At 37.2% G+C, this 20,034-nt stretch overlaps 1 protein-coding gene across 1 annotated transcript in view; it reads left to right on the forward strand.

The window, feature by feature from the left end:
• The first annotated feature begins 2,078 nt into the window (after positions 1 to 2,078).
• LOC127648575 (ras-related protein Rab-2A) overlaps positions 2,079 to 20,034 on the forward strand; it is a 26,796-nt gene continuing 8,840 nt past the window's right edge. Inside the window, exons 1-6 of the mRNA XM_052133220.1 lie at positions 2,079 to 2,287; positions 11,661 to 11,732; positions 12,090 to 12,157; positions 18,358 to 18,440; positions 18,566 to 18,658; positions 19,054 to 19,165. Coding sequence (XP_051989180.1) covers positions 2,242 to 2,287; positions 11,661 to 11,732; positions 12,090 to 12,157; positions 18,358 to 18,440; positions 18,566 to 18,658; positions 19,054 to 19,165 — 474 coding nt within the window. The 5' untranslated portion in view covers positions 2,079 to 2,241. The remainder of the gene's footprint in view (positions 2,288 to 11,660; positions 11,733 to 12,089; positions 12,158 to 18,357; positions 18,441 to 18,565; positions 18,659 to 19,053; positions 19,166 to 20,034) is intronic.

The following is a 20,034-nucleotide window of genomic DNA, read 5'->3' on the forward strand; positions in this document are numbered from 1 at the left end:
GCTGACAGATGAGGTAGCATAATTAAAATTACACATTTATGATTGTTTTACTACAAACTTTGAGACTGCATATTAGATTTGACTCTCCAGTGCTGGAACAGGGCTAAAACAAAATGTGGATATAGGCCTGACTATAAGAGACTGTGGTTTGAAATAATCACTTTTCTTTGCATGATACATTGACTGCATTTATACAATAGCCTTTGTTGGCATTAGCTAGCTAGCCAGCTTCATCAATAGCTGTTAGCTACACTTGGTGGATAATGACAATAGCTATTTCTAACATAGACTGTACATTATAAATATGTTGACACGATTCAGTATTGATGTGATTCCATCACAACTATCATTTTGATGTATCTATGTGCTATTGTTTTATAATAATAGAATGTATATATTTTCTGTATAACCAAGTTACGTTACACTAATGAATGGGTCTTTTTGCATTATCTTGAACATTGTCTAACATTCATTTCATGTAGTTTACCTGGCTGAATAATTACAGATTAACATTGTTTATGACAGCCACTGTGCAGGCCAGATCAAGTTAGCAATTATAGAAGCTTACCTGTCCAATAACAAGAATTCCAATTTAGGGGCAGTTTTGATCCCCAAAACTGAACGAAGGTCCAGGAATCAAATGCTCTGCCGATTTTCACTCTAGTTTTCGCTTGGCCACGATCATATTTCTGCTTAGCCAGATGGGATTCAGCAGGTAATTTTTTTTGGCCTACTCTGAGTTTGTGTACGAGTCTGTGTTGTGCTGGGAGATGGACGTTAGATGGATTCCATCATAATGTTACCATAGTGTTGCAGTTTGTTGTTGCTGTTGAATAGCGGAAGAAAAGCACTGAGACAAGGCTCTCCAGAGCTCATATATGGATTTTCCCAGCAAATGCGGCCGGCTCCCTTCGCATGAAAATCAGTCTACAGGCTTTAAAAGACAACCTAGGAAGGGCAAATTTTTTAAGTTGCGTTACAAGCCGTTCACACATTTGAATATAAAAAGGTGAATATTACATGAAAATTTTACATATTGAACCTTTAAAGTATTGCTAATATTTTTTTCTTATGCTTGCAACTTGATTTACATCTTTACAAAACGTTCTGTGAGCATGCAATTTATTTTATGCTTTCACAAATCTTACTTTGGGCATGCAAATAATTTAGGCACAGTTTTACCTTCATAACTCTCAACTACTTTCAAGGCGATGCGTTTGGCATCTAAGGCGAGCCTAATATCTTTGCTTTCTTTGTTTGTTTTCCGCGGAAGGAAGAAAGTATTCCGTGTTTGAGATGACATAACACAAGTGACAGTAAATAATGAGAGAATTGTCATTTTTGTGTGAACTATTCCTTTAAGATACAGCGTTTTTTGGATTGTAAATAGGCTTCATTGTTAGAGATGCTCATTCCATCATGTATTCAATGGACACTCAGGAGTTAATGGGTAAATTTACTATCACTTTTACTTAAAGGATCAATATGTAACATTGATATCAAGCGTTTAAAATGGGTACTGCAATCCAAATTCAAAATATTGGAGAGAGTTTTCTCCCCCGCCCCCTCCTCCCCAGACTCAAAGCTCACGTGGGTTGCCAGGTTGAGGACACGCAACAGGAACGAGCAAACTGACAATGGCAAGCGGCGAGCCTTACACTGTAAGTTGATCAGCTGAAGTATACGTTAGCAAAGTTTTTATTGTTTGTAAATTATAACTCTATAATTTAAACCTCTGTCAGTGTTAGCTAGATGTACTGCTGGCTTCTATGGCTGCAGCACGCTGTGTAAAATATAGGCTATAGTATTGTTTTCGGAATCGGATAATGATAACATATTCTGATCATTTTATGCTTTAGTACTGTAAGTATATTACATATTGCATCTTTAAGGCTTTAGAATAATAATTATTCACTTGTAAAAGTGGCCACATGTAAATATAAAACCCCTCAACCTTCGGTCTAGGGATATCCCTCTGCCCTAACTAGCCTGTCCTTTCAGGGTTAGGTGAGTAAACTTCCGGTGAGGCCCAGACGGGAGCTCCTTCTGTTCTGCTTGCGTGGCGAAGGCGGGACGTGTGACGTAGGCCGGCTGAAGCTCGAGGTGTTTATTGTTCCTTCCCGTCGAAGAGAGAAAAGGGCTGGCTTAGCGGAGACATATATCTCATACACTTTCACTGCGGTTTTAGGTTCAAGGAGCCATTTTAAAAGGCCAAATAGGTTGATACAGGACCGATTGGCCATGGCGTACGCGTACCTCTTCAAATACATCATAATCGGAGACACGGGTAAGCAGCGTGTGTGAGTCTGTTATTTCCGCAGTGTTGGAGTCAATGACGTGGTTCAAGCAGAGACGCGAGGGGCTGGGAGAACTGACAGGGTGTTTTTTCCTCTGCCTTTCCATCTACCTCAGTAGCTCTTATAGGCAAACATTTATCCCGTTTATAAAATCACATCCTAAGCGTGTGCTTCATGTCATGGCATCAGTGTGCCGTTATAAGACTCACTGTCTTGTTTTCCGCTGCTTCGCTCAGTCTGGATGGGGGAGCTAGCAGGCAAGCTAAATATTGCTTCATATGAGCAGTCTCCCTTAATAACAACAACAGCATCATCTGTACTTTTCAGAAGCATGACGTGTTGAATGTCTAGCAACATGCTGTGTGCATGTCAGGGCATCTGGCTCCAGTTGTTTTACTGAAATGTTTTTTTTTTCAAACCCCAGCTAAAGGCCACAACATCCTAGCTGATTAGCCAACACCGCTAGCAGTTATTTACCCTATCTGAAAACGGCGTTCACTGAATTGCTTTTTTCAGACGAGTAAAACACTCTGTAATCAATTAGCATTGTATATATGCCTCATGTTTTTGTCACTAAGCCTCATATTGATCAGTCAGTATCATACAATATGTAATGTTTTTCAGTGTAGGCCTGTCCACAGAGATACGTCAACTAGACACGATGGATTTCTACCTTTAAACTGGGTTATGTCTTATTTAACTAGCTATGCTCAGAGGATAGTGTATTTTTCACAGCTGAGTTTTCATCAATATGCTATATCAGTAATATCAATACGTGGCGTTCAGAACTGCACTTAAAAAAAGTAATATTGTTCAAAAGTTTACAATCTTTAGGGTGTGCATATAAATATAATTTTTATCTCCTAACATGGAACCTAACAGTTCCTAATTGCATCTGTTGTTTTTGCCTTATAATGCCAGGTTTCATAAACACCTGTTGTGATTTTTTTTTTATTATTATTATTTTTAAACAAATGTATAGACCTGTTAACAAGAATGTAAGGTCTAGAAGATTCAACTCTATAATGTTGAGCCAAGGGTGTCTATTGCTTTAAAAACATCATAAATAAGACTTCTTTGTTGGTGTCGTCAAATCTGGTTTGAAACTGGGGTCTATGTGCTGTAAATGTGACCTTTTAACAAGATTTTCATCAACAGAATGAAATGGCTTTCCTCGTTGCCAGGGAAGTTACTTTTCTGTGTCTTATGGAGATGGAGTGGTGATAAAAAAAATTAAAATGGGAGATTGAACCTAAACAAATAATTAGTTTTTCTTTAGATTTAAGCATCTTTACTGAACTTCTAAAATATATGAGCTAATCCTCCATTATTAGGAATTAGCCTAACCTTTATTGTAACATCCAATGATCAGTTTAAGTGTTTTTCAGCATCTACCCAATCATTACTTGGTCAAAGTGCTTGGTCAAAAACATATCCTACAGCATTTCGTATAATGATCAAACAGTAGTCAAAGCCTTGTGTTTGAATTATTGTGGTAAAGACTTTACATCACTTTCTGGCAGTAGTGCTCAGAAATGTTGTGTTTTTATGTTGTCTCTTTGCATGTTGCTCAATTGAGGTCAGATGATGCTCATCTGAAACCCAATGTGGCTAGTCATTGCATGGTGAGATTGCATCCGGCCTAGTCTGTGTTCATACTTGAAGGCATAAACTGATAATAAAAGACTTTGGAAAAGGTTAACTTTTGCTTGATTTTTTTCATGTAGCAGATGCTTTTATTGTAGGCGACTTAAGCTGCGGTCATACTACACTTTGCGCCACATTCACTCCCACTGAAACGCATCTGAATGCATGAGACTAGAAACGCAAGCTCATGCAAAGAAATATTGCGTTCCTCCATGGATGTAAGTTCGAGTTTGATGAACTTTGCGAATCTGTATGACAAGCAAACTCGTCACCAATAGAAGATCAAAACCTGCACCATTCAGGAGATATGAGGCCAATACCGATCACCTATATTTTAACACTGTTGGGCCTGATACCAATCACTGATGTTTCTTTTAAAAGTAACGTTTACCAAACTTTTGCAAGATATATGCTGAAATGATATGTTAAATTATACGCTGTAAAATTACATTAAATTTGCATTTATTGTGAAATGTTATGACTGTTATGAATTGTTCTGTTGTCACTAAGATAATTGTGACATACTGGCAACCTGTACAAACCATTTTAGCTTCACTCACAGCAGAGATACATTAAAATTAAGAGAGATGTATCCATTACAAGCTCCAAAACCACTCCAAAAAGAGAGATGATTAGTATCTATGATTTGTTTACTGTCATTGACATTTTATTGTAATGAAAATCACTAATTATTAATCAACTGTGTGAAGACGTGGTGCTGTTATTTCTGTTATTAGTGGTATTGTGACAAACATATCTATCTATCTGATTTAAATTGGGGTTCTTAAAATAGTTTGGATGAGTGACTGATGAGAGATTGAGAGAGGGCGCACGTGTTTGATTGTCATCGAGAGCGTGCGTGTTGAATGAAGTAGGCTAAAACTAAGAGCGTGCATAATTGCTCAAACTGTCTCTATTGCTCCACACACTGTCTGCCGCAACTCACGTTACATCAGGTATACTCAGATTTCTGTTTGCATGATTATTTGTTGTTTACTTAATTTATTTAGATCCATAATGTTTCTAGGCACCTTAATTTTCATATTCGACTAGTCGGTCGGTTGTTTGAACTACTAGTCAAATACTCTTTATTAAGGATAATAATGTGAGTGGACCTGACATTATTTGCAATAATTAGTGGGTCCACAAGGTGGCAACACTCACATTTGGGCTATTGCCGTCACTAAGAAGTGCTAGAAAAATATCTAATCGCTGCTAAAATACACAAGACTAATGTGGAAACAAAAAATTGTGAATGTGTACATCAAGAGCGTGTGTGAGGAGGTCAGGAGATGCCTGCATTTGTACAGCTTGAGTCTGAATGACTATAAAGGCATCTTTATGTGTCAACTCCTGAGCAGAATTAATTCAGTTTCTCTCGTAGCATGTATGTGCATACCGCCTGTGTATGCGCATGGTCAAATAAAGTATAATTCTAAAGTCTCGCCTTTCAACCGTACAAAACTGAAGCATACTTGGAGCTTATAGGTTTATAAATTATTGTTAAAATCCATTCGGCTATGGAAAAAATTCATGGGATTTTTACTTCTGGAATCTGATAATTGTACTAATTATAATATGAGCATTTGCGTCGCTTTAAGACTAGAACGAAATTAGATACATCTTGTATACAATATAATCATAAAATGAAGGAGCTTTCCGAATCAGCCAAAGCCAGTGGTTTATTTACGTGTGTTTATACTAGTAAGCCGTTAGAATAATCAATAAAAAAAAGTACTATGGAATTACCATGTATTATCTCGATACCGTAATTGTACAATGATTCTGCCACATTATTGCTTTAAGGTCCTAAATATTAATTCCAGATTATAGTAAAAGGGCATTATATTTATAGTTTAAAAAAAATTAAGTGAAAGTACTTTAGAAAGTAGGGATGTTCAGATACCATTTTTTTTTACCAATATTTTTTTTTGTACTCGCCGATACCAAGTCGGATACATGTTTATTTATGAACTCCGTATCAGCAGTTTATTTAAATTTTATCATAAAAATTGTGATCAAATGAAAGTATAACTGTACGTTCACACCAGAAGCGGCGAGAGCGTAAAAATTTGCTGTGGCTACCCTGCCTTCGACGCTCGAGGACGCTCGTGGACGCTCTGACGTAGTTGAAATAGGTGGCAACGTTTGTTCAGAATGCTTTGTTTTGTGGACTATATTTAAAGGGGCCGCAATTTAAACATCCAGACATTTACTTTTTGCCGACCTATCACAAGTAGCGTATATCCTCATGAACTCTTTAAAATGTGAAAATAAGAAATCGATCGATGGCAGAAAGTAATTAAAATTATAGTTGTTTGTTATCAAAATAAAATACATTTGTAATAATAACTGTGGTCTTGGTCATATATTACAGGGAAACCCGTCACGGCAATAATTAGTTTCTCCTCCATTTTATCTTCGGAACGAATGTTTGGTGGGAACCAAAGTTTACACGGTTATGTTCTCTAGACTTCGTTTGAGCGTAGCACGTCTATATTCCAATAGGTTGCTGCCGAACCGCGTCACAGCTCATTACCATAATGTTGACTGCGCTTGAACTTCCATCTGACGCCCACGCCGCCCAAGATGTGCCGCGGTGCTTCTCGCCGCCGAGAGACGCTGGCTGTCATTAAAAATGAATGACTTCCGGTCGATTTGACGCTCTCGCCGCCTCTGGTGTGAACGTACGGTAACAATGAATTTTAAACATGAAATATGTTTTTATCAAATGAAGTGATTTTATACAGAACCTTACAGCACAATCCTAAATTCAACAAGTTATTTTTGTGAAATAAAGTGCTGCATAATAGAGCGTCACAGATGTGAGATATTACTTAAATATAACACAGTTACTATTGATTTAATATTAGTAGTAATAGTATAATATTATATATTACATAACTATACAGTCGTGATCTATTTGTCATACTTTTTTCATGGCAGATTTTATTTTGAATTGTTTCTGTGTTGTTAGACCAAGGAGCTCTGACCTAATGACAGCAGATTCCCAATCTGGAAAAGCAGGTCTCTGTGTGAATCACAGTAATTATTAAACTGCAAAAAGCTACTGTATAAATAAATATTTAGTCTGTATATGACTCATGCTTAAAAATTAGAGCTCTGCCTGCTGTCATCTGCTACAAACAGAATATTTGATGCTCATTATAGTGTTTTCCGTGTATGAGCCAAGGATCTCTTAAATGTATGAGAAGTTTGTGTCTCTATGTCAGCACAACAATCTATTTATCTAATTAAATCACAGCTTTTGCTGTTAAATAATCTCAGTAGGACATGATGTGATTTTAATCTGTGCGCTGAATGTTTACATAATGACACTCTTACGTCAGATGGTATCGGTTTTTGGTATCTGAGCATTTTTACGAGTACAAGTACATGAGTGTACCTAATAGAAATTGCCAGTTCTATAAAGAATGATGAGGTCAGAGTGAAAGCTACAGAGATAACAGGATCAAGTGAGGCAGGAGATATGAGAGAAAGTGATCAGAAATGTGATCGGACCAGAAAAAGAATTAGAGCCCTCCAAGGTCAAAAAATATCACTGTTTTATCAAAAACACGGTATTACCATGGACCATGACAAAAAAAAAACGTTGTAATACGATGGTACTTCTTGTGAGAAAGATAACAGTATAGGCTATTTGTGATTAAAGAAAAATAAACAAATTTGAAGTGAATATATATATATATATAATAAAAGAAAAATGCAATGTTGCCCTTTTTATGATTCATCCCCTGCCGAGGTCTGTGCAGGCCACTGAAAGGGCTTTTCCACTGCATGGTACCACTTGACTCTGCTTGTTTTTTTGGGGGTTTTCCACTTTCCTTTTGGGGGATAGTGTCTGGTACCTGATACTTTTTTAGTACCACCTCGGTCAAGGTTCCAAGCGAGCCGAGCCGATACTAAATGTGACGTCAAAATCCTGCAGATCACTGATTGGTCAGGGAGAATCGTCACTACCAGCGTCACTGGATTTCCGACACGCGACATCAACCTGCTAGTTTTAAAGTTAGCTACAGCGATAACAGTATCATTTGTTAACACAACTTTCGAATTGTGAAAAAAGAAATGGCTGTGCGCAAAACCACGTCATGGTGAATAAATGATGTGCAGACGGTCCACTCGTTAGCGATGAACGAAACAAAGTCTCTCAGGAAGTGTCTCAACTGTTGGCCGCACTTGGCTACCACCGGACCTACCAACAGTGTAGGGAAAAGTAAAAAACCATCAAAGAAAAGTGTAAGTGGCTCGACCAAATGGACGCTATCTAAACCGGTGAGCAATGGGAGGGAGAGTGCCATGAACTCGGCCACGATGGAGGATGGTACATTTAGTTATGTTAACTCTATACTCTGCTTGAAAGCATCACTTTATTTAGTTGACCAGCTACTGGAAGCTTGCTTCTAAGGCCTAGTCCACACTAATACATTTTAGTTTTAAAACACATCTTTTTCTCTCCGTTTTGGCTTTCCGTCCACACAGAGGGTTTTGTCTGCGAAAACTAAGCTTTTTGAAAACGCACTCCAAAGTGGATACATTTGAAAACTACCTTTTCGGGTTGTTGTTTGGAAAATGATGATGCATTTTTAGTCATGATCTATCCAACCAAAACAATCAAGATGGCGGCCTTTATTGTTTTGGTCAGTTTGTGTCGTGTTTTAAATGATGTCACTGCAGTAGAGGTGGTGCATCTATATTGATCAGCCTATAATCCCACACATATTGAGATGGCACTAAACTGCAGTAGAAATGCAAGCTCAGAAACTTAAAGCGAGTAAAGTTGAGGCGAGTCGAACCGTAACGTGCAGTGGAAAAGTGCCATAAGGCTATGTCCACATTAATCAGGATACATTTGAAAATGATGTTTAGTGTGGACGTGGCCTAAGTATTATGTGTGATTTCATGCGTGCTGCAATTAAAAAAGATTTACCTTAAATTTTTACTGCGTGTCGCTAAAACCCAAGCAGTTCAGATTTCTCAGGCTGCGTTTCCACTGGGGCTGATGAAATCCGCTCAAAGGCGCTCACAGCGCTAGGAGAGAGCTTGCTCCGCACCGCTGCCAATCCTACGATCCACCTTGCAAGCATGATGCTCAGCTTTCATAGGAATTACGCCAGTGGTAACATAGGGTCAGACTGGATGAACTTGCTAATGCTAGCTGCCTTGCTAACAATTAGGTTATGTCAGACACCGGATTGATTCCATCCGAACCGCAAGACTTCATGACAACGGTTGCGCCCGCTCATCGTCTCTAGTGAAGAGCGCGACAGAACAACAGTGATGTGGACAACAGCTCTGATCTTTCTGCGCTGTAATCTTGAATATTGTTCTCTAGCACCAAACATGCATCATTTCTGTCCTGTCCCGCTCCGCACACGTTGCCTCTTTTTTTCCCTGTATGTGTGTAGACATGAAGCACCGCACGAGTTAACGTGGTTTCAAAGCACCTTTTTGCCCAAAACTTTTTTCTCTTCGAAATTTATCTTTATTAATCAGCATGTTACGAGCCTTTAATAATAAACAAATCGGTTTCTGTTCTAATTTTGTGAAAATTAATTAGATGTATGGAATGGATTACAATGAAAGACTAAAATTACTAGTTGGTAGACTAGTCTCTCACTTTAATGAAAATATACAAATGTTTTTTTAAATAAAAAAAATTCTAGATTTTCTCTCGGGACACCCCTGAACCCACATTCAGCATCATTCCACAGTTACAAGGGCTTCTATGCCCCATACTTGGGTATCTGAATCTAAAGAAATATAACAAATATTTCATTTTAATGTAAAAATATTCCAACAAATACTGGACTGCTGTCACTATGCTTCAGAACAAACAGATGATCTTTTAACATTCATTTTCAATTGATAAACTATAAATATTTTAATATTTGGTAAAAGATCCCACAGACCCCACTGCTTTGGCTGTCTCTGGACCCCCTGTGTAGTTTTGTAGAGACCATTTTGACTGTTTAGAATAAAAAATTTTCTTCCATCAACTTTAAAAATAAAAAAAGAGAGTGGAATGTGTAAATGTATATCGTGATAAATATCAATATCGAACAATATGAAAAAGATTATCGTGATAACAGTTTTGGCCATATCGCCCAGCCCTAACTAATATGTTACAATGCTTAACTGCAACAAAAACACTAGTTAAATAGAATAATTATTGCAATTTTGATTCAACATGAGTAGACCTACGTGGACTGCTATAATTTACTCTTCATGATTAGTTACTGATGAATGTGGATGCTGGAATTGCAAACTTTATTATTGCAGCCCAAAAAGCAGAGCTACCTAACCAAATTTCGATTGAGTTATTGTATAGTACAAGCTAGTGAGTCTACTTAAGTGCTGAGAACAGCAGAGATTTATTTCAAACACTTGTTTTTTTTTTTTAACCAACATTGGTAAGTGTTTGAGTGTTGTGGCTGATTACCATCGTAATATCCTCACCCCTAAAGATTAGATTAACCCCTTTGGTTCAAAGTCTTTTTATTTGTTTGTTTGATTTCAGATGTATGCCACAACTCAACTGGACAGTATAGTACAGAGTTAGATTAAAGCAATAGTAACCAGCTGTTTTTAGATTATATATGTTGTCATCCATTATTCTCAGAAGACAAACGGGCCATAACAAAGCTTTAAAGCCTGTTTTTGTTTGTTTGTTTGTTCATGTTCCTAGTTAGAAACCATATTGTTCTGCAAATGTATAACGTTATAGTGTTTGCTGCAGGTGAATCTGCACATTGCACATTGTCTAATTTCATCATTATGTTGTCTCCATACATCTCTCTTGTGAGCACTATTTGAATGTGGCTTGCTTGCTTGCTTAGCAACGAGTGTTGCTCGTGGTAACGCTTATTCCTAAACATTTAACCTGTTTGTGGATCTTGGCAGATCCTCAAATCTAATTTGGGGGGATGGGTTTATTTGGTTTTGCCAATTATGTAAACTGTCTTGGTTTGAAGATTTTGCTCAATTAGCCTACTTTATAGAATAATAAATATCCAAGTAATTTAACTAGTGAAATTTTGTAAAAGGCCAAATGTCTAGTTCAAACTACAAATTGCAAAGCAAAAACACTGCAGATGACTGCAGAAGATTATTTGAAGTCATAGAGGTAATTTGGGTGCTAGAGATATTGCATTGCAGATTTTGTGCTTTTGTTTTCTAGATGTGTGTGTGTGTGTGTGTGTGTGTGTGTGTGTGTGTGTGTGTGTGTGTGTGTGTGTGTGTGTGTGTGTGTGTGTGTGTGTGTGTGTGTGTGTGTGTGTGTTTAAACCATATAATTTTTTAAATAACCATTACAGATTGAATATTGAAATACAGAAATGGTTAAGAAAAAGGGGTTGTATATGACATATCTTTGTCTATGCTATCAATCCATCTGGTAATTGGTGTTACATGCTGTTGTCTGGCCTATTGATCTCAGTGTGTGAACGTTCATTTTTATCCTCCTATTTTCTCAGCAGTAGCGTGAGATGGTTTAATTAAAAACATTTTTTCTGTTGTATTGGACTATTATGTATGGAGTGAAAGGGGAAGGGCAATTTAGCATCACTACAGATAAAACCTCATCACATTTTTGAGGTTTCTCAAATAAAGACTCAACAAATGATTTCAATGCAGTGTGATACAAATAATGTAATTTTGGCCATTCATATGTGACCCGCTGTGTTTGCTTTGCAGGTGTGGGGAAGTCCTGCCTATTATTACAGTTTACAGATAAGCGCTTCCAGCCAGTGCACGATCTCACTATTGGTAAGACTCGTTAACCCAAGCTCATTATATTCCTTCATTAATTAAAACCGCAGGAAACCGTTCTAATCTGCACAGGAAACAGGTTGGTGCCAGTCTGCTTTCAAAAGTCCTTTTAAGGAACCTACTAAAAGAACATAATGAATATTTTTGTGAGGATGGGCAGGCTTCATAAATCAACTCCAGATGAGCACATTTCATAAGGCCTAGATAAATAAATAAAATTGGCCAGAATGTCCAGTTTTCTATCAGGAATGTTTTATAGTTAGTAGTGTTGATGTAAATCAGAGTCGATGTGTTCAATTCCCTGTGCTGTTGTGTGTGTTATGAATCAAGCTGTGCCTTTATTTATCTTGATAGGTGTTGAATTTGGAGCGCGAATGATCACTATAGATGGCAAACAGATAAAACTTCAGATCTGGGATACGGTAAGATTACATTCACTGTTTCGTCTGATGCACCCTGCAAATTTATCATGCACCTTAATTGTGCAGAAAAGCAACTAGATACATCTAGATAAGATCTATTTTAGTTTATTTTCATTTTAGTTTGTTCATTTATATGGTACATTAGGTTGGTTTCAAAGCCTTAAGTAAATTATATGAATGGAACCACACCAGATTTAGTAGATATTCTGATAGGTGGTGATGTATGACTCTGTTATTGTAGAGACAATGGTGAGAAAGAATGTGTTTCCTCATTAAACAGTCTTGGCCATACAAAAATGACAACACAGAATTATGCCAATGAGGAAGCATGACTGTTTTCCATTGGTATTAAAGCTACTTTAAAAAGGCATGTAAGAGATTTAACCATTTTGCCAACAATTGCATGTTGCTTAATTCAACCACATATCCTCCAAAACCTAGCCTTCCAAAAGCATTTCAGTGAATCTAAACATGCAAAATGATTGACTGACTGATAATTTTCCTGATTGGCTAGTTTTCTGATTGAGTAAAAAGCATGGGCTGCTCCCATGACAGATTTGTTTATTTTTTCATTTTACAGAACCTAGAGCTGTCACAAATATAGGTGTTATTTTAGGACACCTATTTTAGTGATATCTGTCTGGTAGACCGGGCATTTATGTGCAGCACCTTAAACTTCAATACAGAATGAAACATACACCGTAAAACCTAGGGAAAATGTACTTTTCAGGAAGCTAGTTGCTCTGCTTTAAACCATCCTGAAACACTCCTTCAAATGTGTTAACTTTATGTAGCAATTAAGGCTGTCAATCGATAACATTTTTAATCGAATTGATTACATAGAATGCCGATTAATTAATCACATACTTAAATATTTGCTGAGAAAGTCCCTCAAATAACAATAATTCAATATATAATGATTAATGATGAATAGATATATTTAAATAATATATATATATATATATATATATATATATATATATATATATATATATATATATATATATATATATATATATATATATATATATATATATAATAAAGATTATTAAATTGCATGACATTATTTTGGCACTCAAGTGAAGCATTAAAAAAAGAATACAAAAATGGCTTTAGAATGCAATGTATTGTTTATTTCCATATTATTGAACATAAGCCATTCATTTCACAGCAATCCATTTTGCAATTGAATTCGTCAATCAGTCCGAGATTTATTGTAAGGGCTTGTCTAAGGACCTGTCAATGTACATCTGCATCAGACGTATGCTTTTGGACCGTCTCAGTTGTTGAAACTTGCATCATAAACATAAGGTTTTAGATTGCTGTGTCAATTTTCTAAGTTTGAAACACGTCTTGAGATCCCTGCCTTTGAATTTGCCCTCCATGTCGTTTTTACACAAGAACATGTTCTCATCGTGTGTTGTCTGTTGTCGGCAAGTGTGGTTTGTTCTCTGTCTTTATAAGATGCGCATTGCCTATACAGCGGGCTTCGTTTACTGCCCCCTGGAGAAAACAGATGCTACTCCATGCTAGAATTGCTCATTTGGAAGGAATATTCCTTATTTTGGTCCGGGGACATGATTAATTGCATACTTCCATTTTTTTTATTTTATATCATTATTCACACTGAATTGACATGTTAAAATGACAGCTCTAGTAGTAATGTATAATTTTTCTTTTGTTCATTGGCTGTAAACAATGATTTCAGATTTATTGAGAAGGACCTGAGTATGCCAAAATAGTTTGCTGGTTAATGTAGACTTCAGTGTGTGTCTTTCAAAATGTGCCAGCTTATATAATGCTTTATTTTTCAAAACATTACATGTAACTGGGTGTATGTCTATTTTAATGACAAAGCCATTGTCTAAATTGACTTGAATGCTATGCCAGCATGTATATATGTTGTTGCAATAAAGCAGTAAATATTTTGAGATAATCATGACGAGACCTGATTAAAGGGATGTTCCGGGTATAAAACAAGCTAAACACGTTAAAAATAATTTTGACTCATCTGAACAAGAGTTGCGGTAACAGCCAGGCAATTTCAGTAGAAGTAAAATAGGCTAGACCATTAATATTAAAATACACCGTTTCAAAAGTAGTCCCAAGACGTTAACATAGTATGTGTTAACATTATTTTATTGTGATAAAATCACTTCCTTTCCTTAATTATGTAAATTTGAATCTGATATTACAACATTTTTGTCATTACGACATAATAGTAGTAAACTGTAATCTTGTGTACACTGTTAAGTCACTTTAAAAAATAATTTATTTGAATGTTATTGGCCAGTAAACTGTGATCTTGTGAACTATTAAGTCTACTATTAAAAAGTATTTATTTTAATGTTTTTGTACTGGCCCCATTCACTTCCATTGTTAAGTGTCTTACAATAACAACAATATTGGCTTTAAAATTTAAGTAGGGTCAAGTCTAAATAATTTTTTGTGGTAATAAACATTTTGAGCTTAATTTTAAATCTTATTTATGATATTTTAATTATCCTTGTATAAGAAATGCAGTCATGAAAAGAGGTTGAACAATGAAAATTGTTCCTGCTGTGTATGAACATTTTGGCCAGCAGAGGGAGACAAATATCTGCCATGTCCATTATACCATGGACTCCTCACACCCTAACAGAGCATTTGCCAAACACTAATAGCTTGTGTTATTAGTGACTTGTTTTGTTTTATACATTTTTAGAGAGTAGTTAAGATTAAGAGACTTATACCAGTTATGTTTATGTAATAGTGAATCGTCTATTTTGAAATAAAGACAAGTTTGCTTTCATGTTTATAGGCAATTGGCATGGGTGAGGCTATCTTATGAAACATCTTATGTCAGGATAATTAGGGGTAATCATGTGGTAGTAGTTTTGGTGTGGTTTCTTGTAGCCATGGTACAATGATGTCATCAAGATTGTACCATGTCTTTAAATGCACCATAAATAATTTATTTCAAGGTTATTTCAAGCGTTCTGGGATAAAACTAGAGAAAATGAGGGAGTGTCGGATGAAGTAATAGGAGAAATCTGCATGTCTGGCCTTCCTGTAACCTTCCAATCCAGCAGATGGCATGCATAACGGTGTCATTCATAATTTATTCACAATGGGCTCCATTAACTCTAATGTTAACAGCTGCCCCAGGGAATGGGTTATTGAATTCAAATTCGTGCTCCTGGCTTATTTGCGTGCTGTCAAAAGGGGGTGGGTTGACCAGGGGCCATCTTATGCCATGTCACTCTGTTGAATGGTGGCCATGCACTTGGAGCTGGCTGATTGGACAGATGCTGTGCTCTAGAGAAACATTGTATGAATGGGGAGTCGACAGTGTGTCCGTGCATGTGAAGTTGCTGTACCCCAAAATCCAGAGGCTCTCAGCATTGGCTCCAAAATGGAAATTTGTCTTGCACTGTGGTCTTTTAGAGCTGGAGGATCCAGTACACCACCAGCTTGAAGGGATTGTATTACACAGACTTAAGAAACAACATAAATTATAGACATTTGTTGGCGTCTGATTGTTCCTTAATCGGTCTTTGTCAGACACGTGGGTTTGTTGTGTGTGACATCACCGCGGCGCCATTTTTGAGCTATCGCGACTGACTGAGTGAGAATTAAAGAGATTGCAAGAGTAGAAGTACATAAGATAACACTAAGACAACTAATAAGATAACTAAAATAAATAAAAGTTGTGGTGCATTTGCCGTGGACCAGAAAGCAAGGACAACATGGTAGCCTGTGACAACCAAAACTGCACAATTGTGTGGTTTCATCTAACTTGTGTGGGGCTACAACATGCACCTGCCGAAGAAGACATTTGGATCTGTTCTCATTGTTCCACATAAGCCCAAGCTGCTGTCTCGCATGTTATATGTTTTCCTTTAAGCAAACACACTCAGGTTTTTCTCAAAGTATTGTTGTTGACACTGTTCAGGTTAGACATATCAAAAACATGTTTGTTTTAAAACATACAATGCTAAAAAAAAAAGGCATGACCTAAAGTGTTAGTTTCTGCACTTTAATGTTAGTGATTACTTGCATTCACAAATATATAAATTATATAATATTCTGTTCATGTGATTTGAACAGTTAACACTATTGTAATTGTCAAAATATGCAAGTATTAAGCCTTACCAATGTGTTCGTTTTCATACTTTATTTAGCTGTCAAATTGAATAAAAAACAAAAAAATACATTTATGAAATTTGTCAAACATGCTTTATTGTTAATGCAAGGCTGGTCGAGCAGGATAAAGCATCAGCACATTGCAATAGATGGACACAGTGGAAGGAGTACAAACAAAGTTGCATACATTGAAATTAAGTTTAACTTCAGAACATCAGACAAAAAAAAAAGTGCAAAATGATGGGACCCCACGACAAGGGTTGAAAACCACTGTACTACACTACAGTTGGACATTGGTTTGTCAGCGCACAACAGACAGTGACTATCTTATCTAAAAATGTGATATCCTCACCTTCACATGGGAGGATCATGTTGATGTGTATGGTTCCTGTTAAAAGGTTATATTTTTGACAAATATTTCCAATCACTCTTTCAACATGGATTCTTAGGTGAGCTACTTTTCTTGTCTCCTCCACATCTCTTGCAGCTAGCTGACAGTAACCCCTTGTAAAGGCTGGGAGTTTGACCTCTGCACACAACATGCCAACACTTTCCTTTATATCAAAACATCTATCAGCCAATACAATGTCCCCTGGCAACAATTTTTCAAGAAAACCACTATTTTCTGTAATGTGTTTATCACTTGTACGGCCACCCCACCCTTTTGATATGAAACAAATAGATCCCTTCGGTGTAATACCTATCAAATATTTCATAGTGTGATTGTGCTTGTAGCTGGAAGATTTGATGGTTTCAGATTTGATGGTTTCTCTGTGAAAATCTCAAAACAGTCAATGATCACTGCTACTCTGCGTCCAAAGGACTCCACAAATTGGTGAGGCATAATTTTTTGTAAAGTGTCTCTTTCTGGCCATATGATGGAATGGCTCAGGTTTGCATACATAAATGACACAATTTCATGAAATGTTCTGTATACTGTCTTTGGGGAAACACGAAAGAGATGGGCTAGATATTGTGCAGGCAGATCCAGTCTGAGGCGCATAAAGGTTATGAGAAGCATTTGAAATGGACTAAGAACTTTCTTCTTTTGGTCTGACATGAGGCACCAAAAAATGTAGTAAGGCCATAAAGGTTCCCAGGTTTGGCAGTCCTGTGTAGTACTTAACTTTATCATCATTGTCTCCAAAAAAACTATCAGACATCCTGTGCTCATCAAGTTCACGTCGCAGCTGTACGTTTTCTTCCAACAGGCGGTTAACTTCTGCAGATCTGTGCACACATAAGTTACATTCTGTTTGTGTCACAGCCATCCCCTGAGTTGTGTGGGTCCCTTCCTCAGTGTGTTGCTCGCCATGTCCTACAGCATCATGTGTCTCCTCCTCAGTGTGTTGCTCACCATCTCCAGCCGCTTGTGTCTCCTCAGCATGTGGCACAACATCTCCATCAGCCTCTTGTGTCTCCTCAGTGTTTCGCTCACCACCTCCTTCAGCTGGCTGCAGTGTGTTTTTTTTTTCTTTCCTCCCTCTTACTTCGTCTTGCCGAGTGTGTAGTGTTGGTATGAGAGATTTCTGTGTGACCCAGATGGAGGGCGGGTGCCCAGTCTGGGTTAGTTTCCATCATCTCATATGCAGGTTGACCTGCATTAACATGAAAAAGTTTTTATCTTCAAAACATGGGACCAAAAGTGTTAACATTAATCATAGATTATACTAAAGTATTAGTACAGACACTGAGCAAATATAATTCAGCTAAAAAATATTTTAATACTGAAAAAGTATTAAAACAGTGCTGCACTTTTCAGACTGCAAGTCACACCGAAGTGAAATTAAAATTTTCTGCAAAAACACAGTGAGTAATGTTAACTTTCAAGCCTTACAAATTGTTAAATGTACCTTTTTCCATTCTAAATCTATATCCATTTAGTTGACATTGCAGTTGAGTAAAGTACAAAGAAACAAACCCCAAAAATAAGTGCTGTAGTGAAGTAAAATAATTATTTTATAGCCCTGTATAATAATTATAATAAAAAATAAGTGTTCACGAGTGTGACATCACCTGACAATGACCGATAACTGGCTAGGACTGATGATGTAGTGATTGTGTATGTGTTCCAGGCCGGACAGGAGTCCTTCCGTTCAATCACCAGGTCTTACTATAGAGGTGCGGCTGGGGCACTCCTAGTTTATGACATCACAAGGTGAGACCAGTCACATTTGCTGTCAGCTTTTCTGCTTGACTTGTCTTTGCTACTCTAGTGGCAGGGGTGCAATGCAATTATTACTGAGATTAAAATGTTTGTGTGAATGTTCGTTGTTTGTGCAGAAGGGACACCTTTAATCACTTGACTACTTGGTTAGAAGATGCTCGTCAACATTCCAACTCTAACATGGTCATCATGCTCATTGGAAATAAAAGGTTAGTGTAACATTTTTTTTATTTAGGACACCTTACATAGTATTTAGTACACCTAGCATCAGTTTAACAGCAGTAGTCAAATGATGTTTAATAACCCTTTCTGAAATCTAGAGAGCAGAGTGTCTGAAAGCCATCATAATTTAAATGAGATTTGCGTAAGATTTCTGTAAAATGGACATAGTTTACATTTCACAATAATAATAATAAAAAAAGGTATGCTGAAAATGATTAATTATCTATTGACAGAACAATCGGTACAATTTGGAATTGACTCAGTGGGGAGGTAACCCTTAATATGCAGAAAATGCAGTTTAATTCAGTATAGTATTTTAAGTTAATGTTTGCAATCCAGATTAGTTTGATCAAAGAAAATCTGACTTGGTTTGTCATGGCAGTGATTTGGAGTCACGGAGAGAGGTGAAGAAAGAGGAGGGAGAGGCCTTTGCCAGAGAACACGGTCTGATCTTTATGGAGACTTCTGCAAAGACTGCATCAAATGTAGAAGAGGTAAAATAGCACTTTATGTCTCAGCGGTCTTAAGTGCTTGTGAGATGATTTATGTTTGGGTCCTTGTGTGAAAACATGTGCACATACATGCATACAGATAATGCCTTAGGGACTCAAATTAGGGAGAAAACATTCAGATGCATACAGATAATGCCCTAGGGACACAAACTAGGGAGAAAACATTCCGTTCTCTGCAGTGAGAGCCAAGAAGTTAAAGCAGGGCTTAGAGCTGGCCTGAGTGGGGGTGTTAAATTGTGCCTTCACCATCCTCCCACCCTAAGCCGCCTCGATGATTAATTTGTCTCATTAGTGTCGTGTGAATTCTCCTGACCCTTCCCCCACCCCTTTATGACATTTCAATCTCCTATTTAAGGGTCATGCATATTCATAGATTCCCTACCACACACGGATACAAGAACACACATCTGTGGCACTTGTTCAGCAATCTCTTTCTCTCTCTGTAATTTAGCCATAGAGGGCTGATTGCTCTGGAGAGCTGAGGGGTAGTTCCACCAAAAAGCAAAGCATCTCTGTTAATTAGACTACAAAGTGCCTATGGCAGGTCTTAACACTAAGCATGAGCCGGAGCCTCTGCCGTGTTTATTTTTTCTGGGTGACCAATGTGTGCTAGTTTTGAGTAATAATATAAACGATCACTTGCAGCCAGATGGGGGCAACAGCCTTCAACTGTAAATACTGTACTTGTTTTTGCTTTTGAATGATGATTCTTTCTGTTTAATCTGATTGCCCTTTGCAGGGCTCCAGTCTGTGAATAACATTGTTGCAAATGCACACAAAAATAATTGACTGCGACCATTTAAAATCTAGCCGCCATTGGCGACAGTTGGGTTGTGTACGTTCATATGCGG

This window comes from Xyrauchen texanus, chromosome 9, assembly GCF_025860055.1.
Source record: "Xyrauchen texanus isolate HMW12.3.18 chromosome 9, RBS_HiC_50CHRs, whole genome shotgun sequence".
In the NCBI taxonomy this organism is placed as follows: domain Eukaryota; kingdom Metazoa; phylum Chordata; class Actinopteri; order Cypriniformes; family Catostomidae; genus Xyrauchen; species Xyrauchen texanus.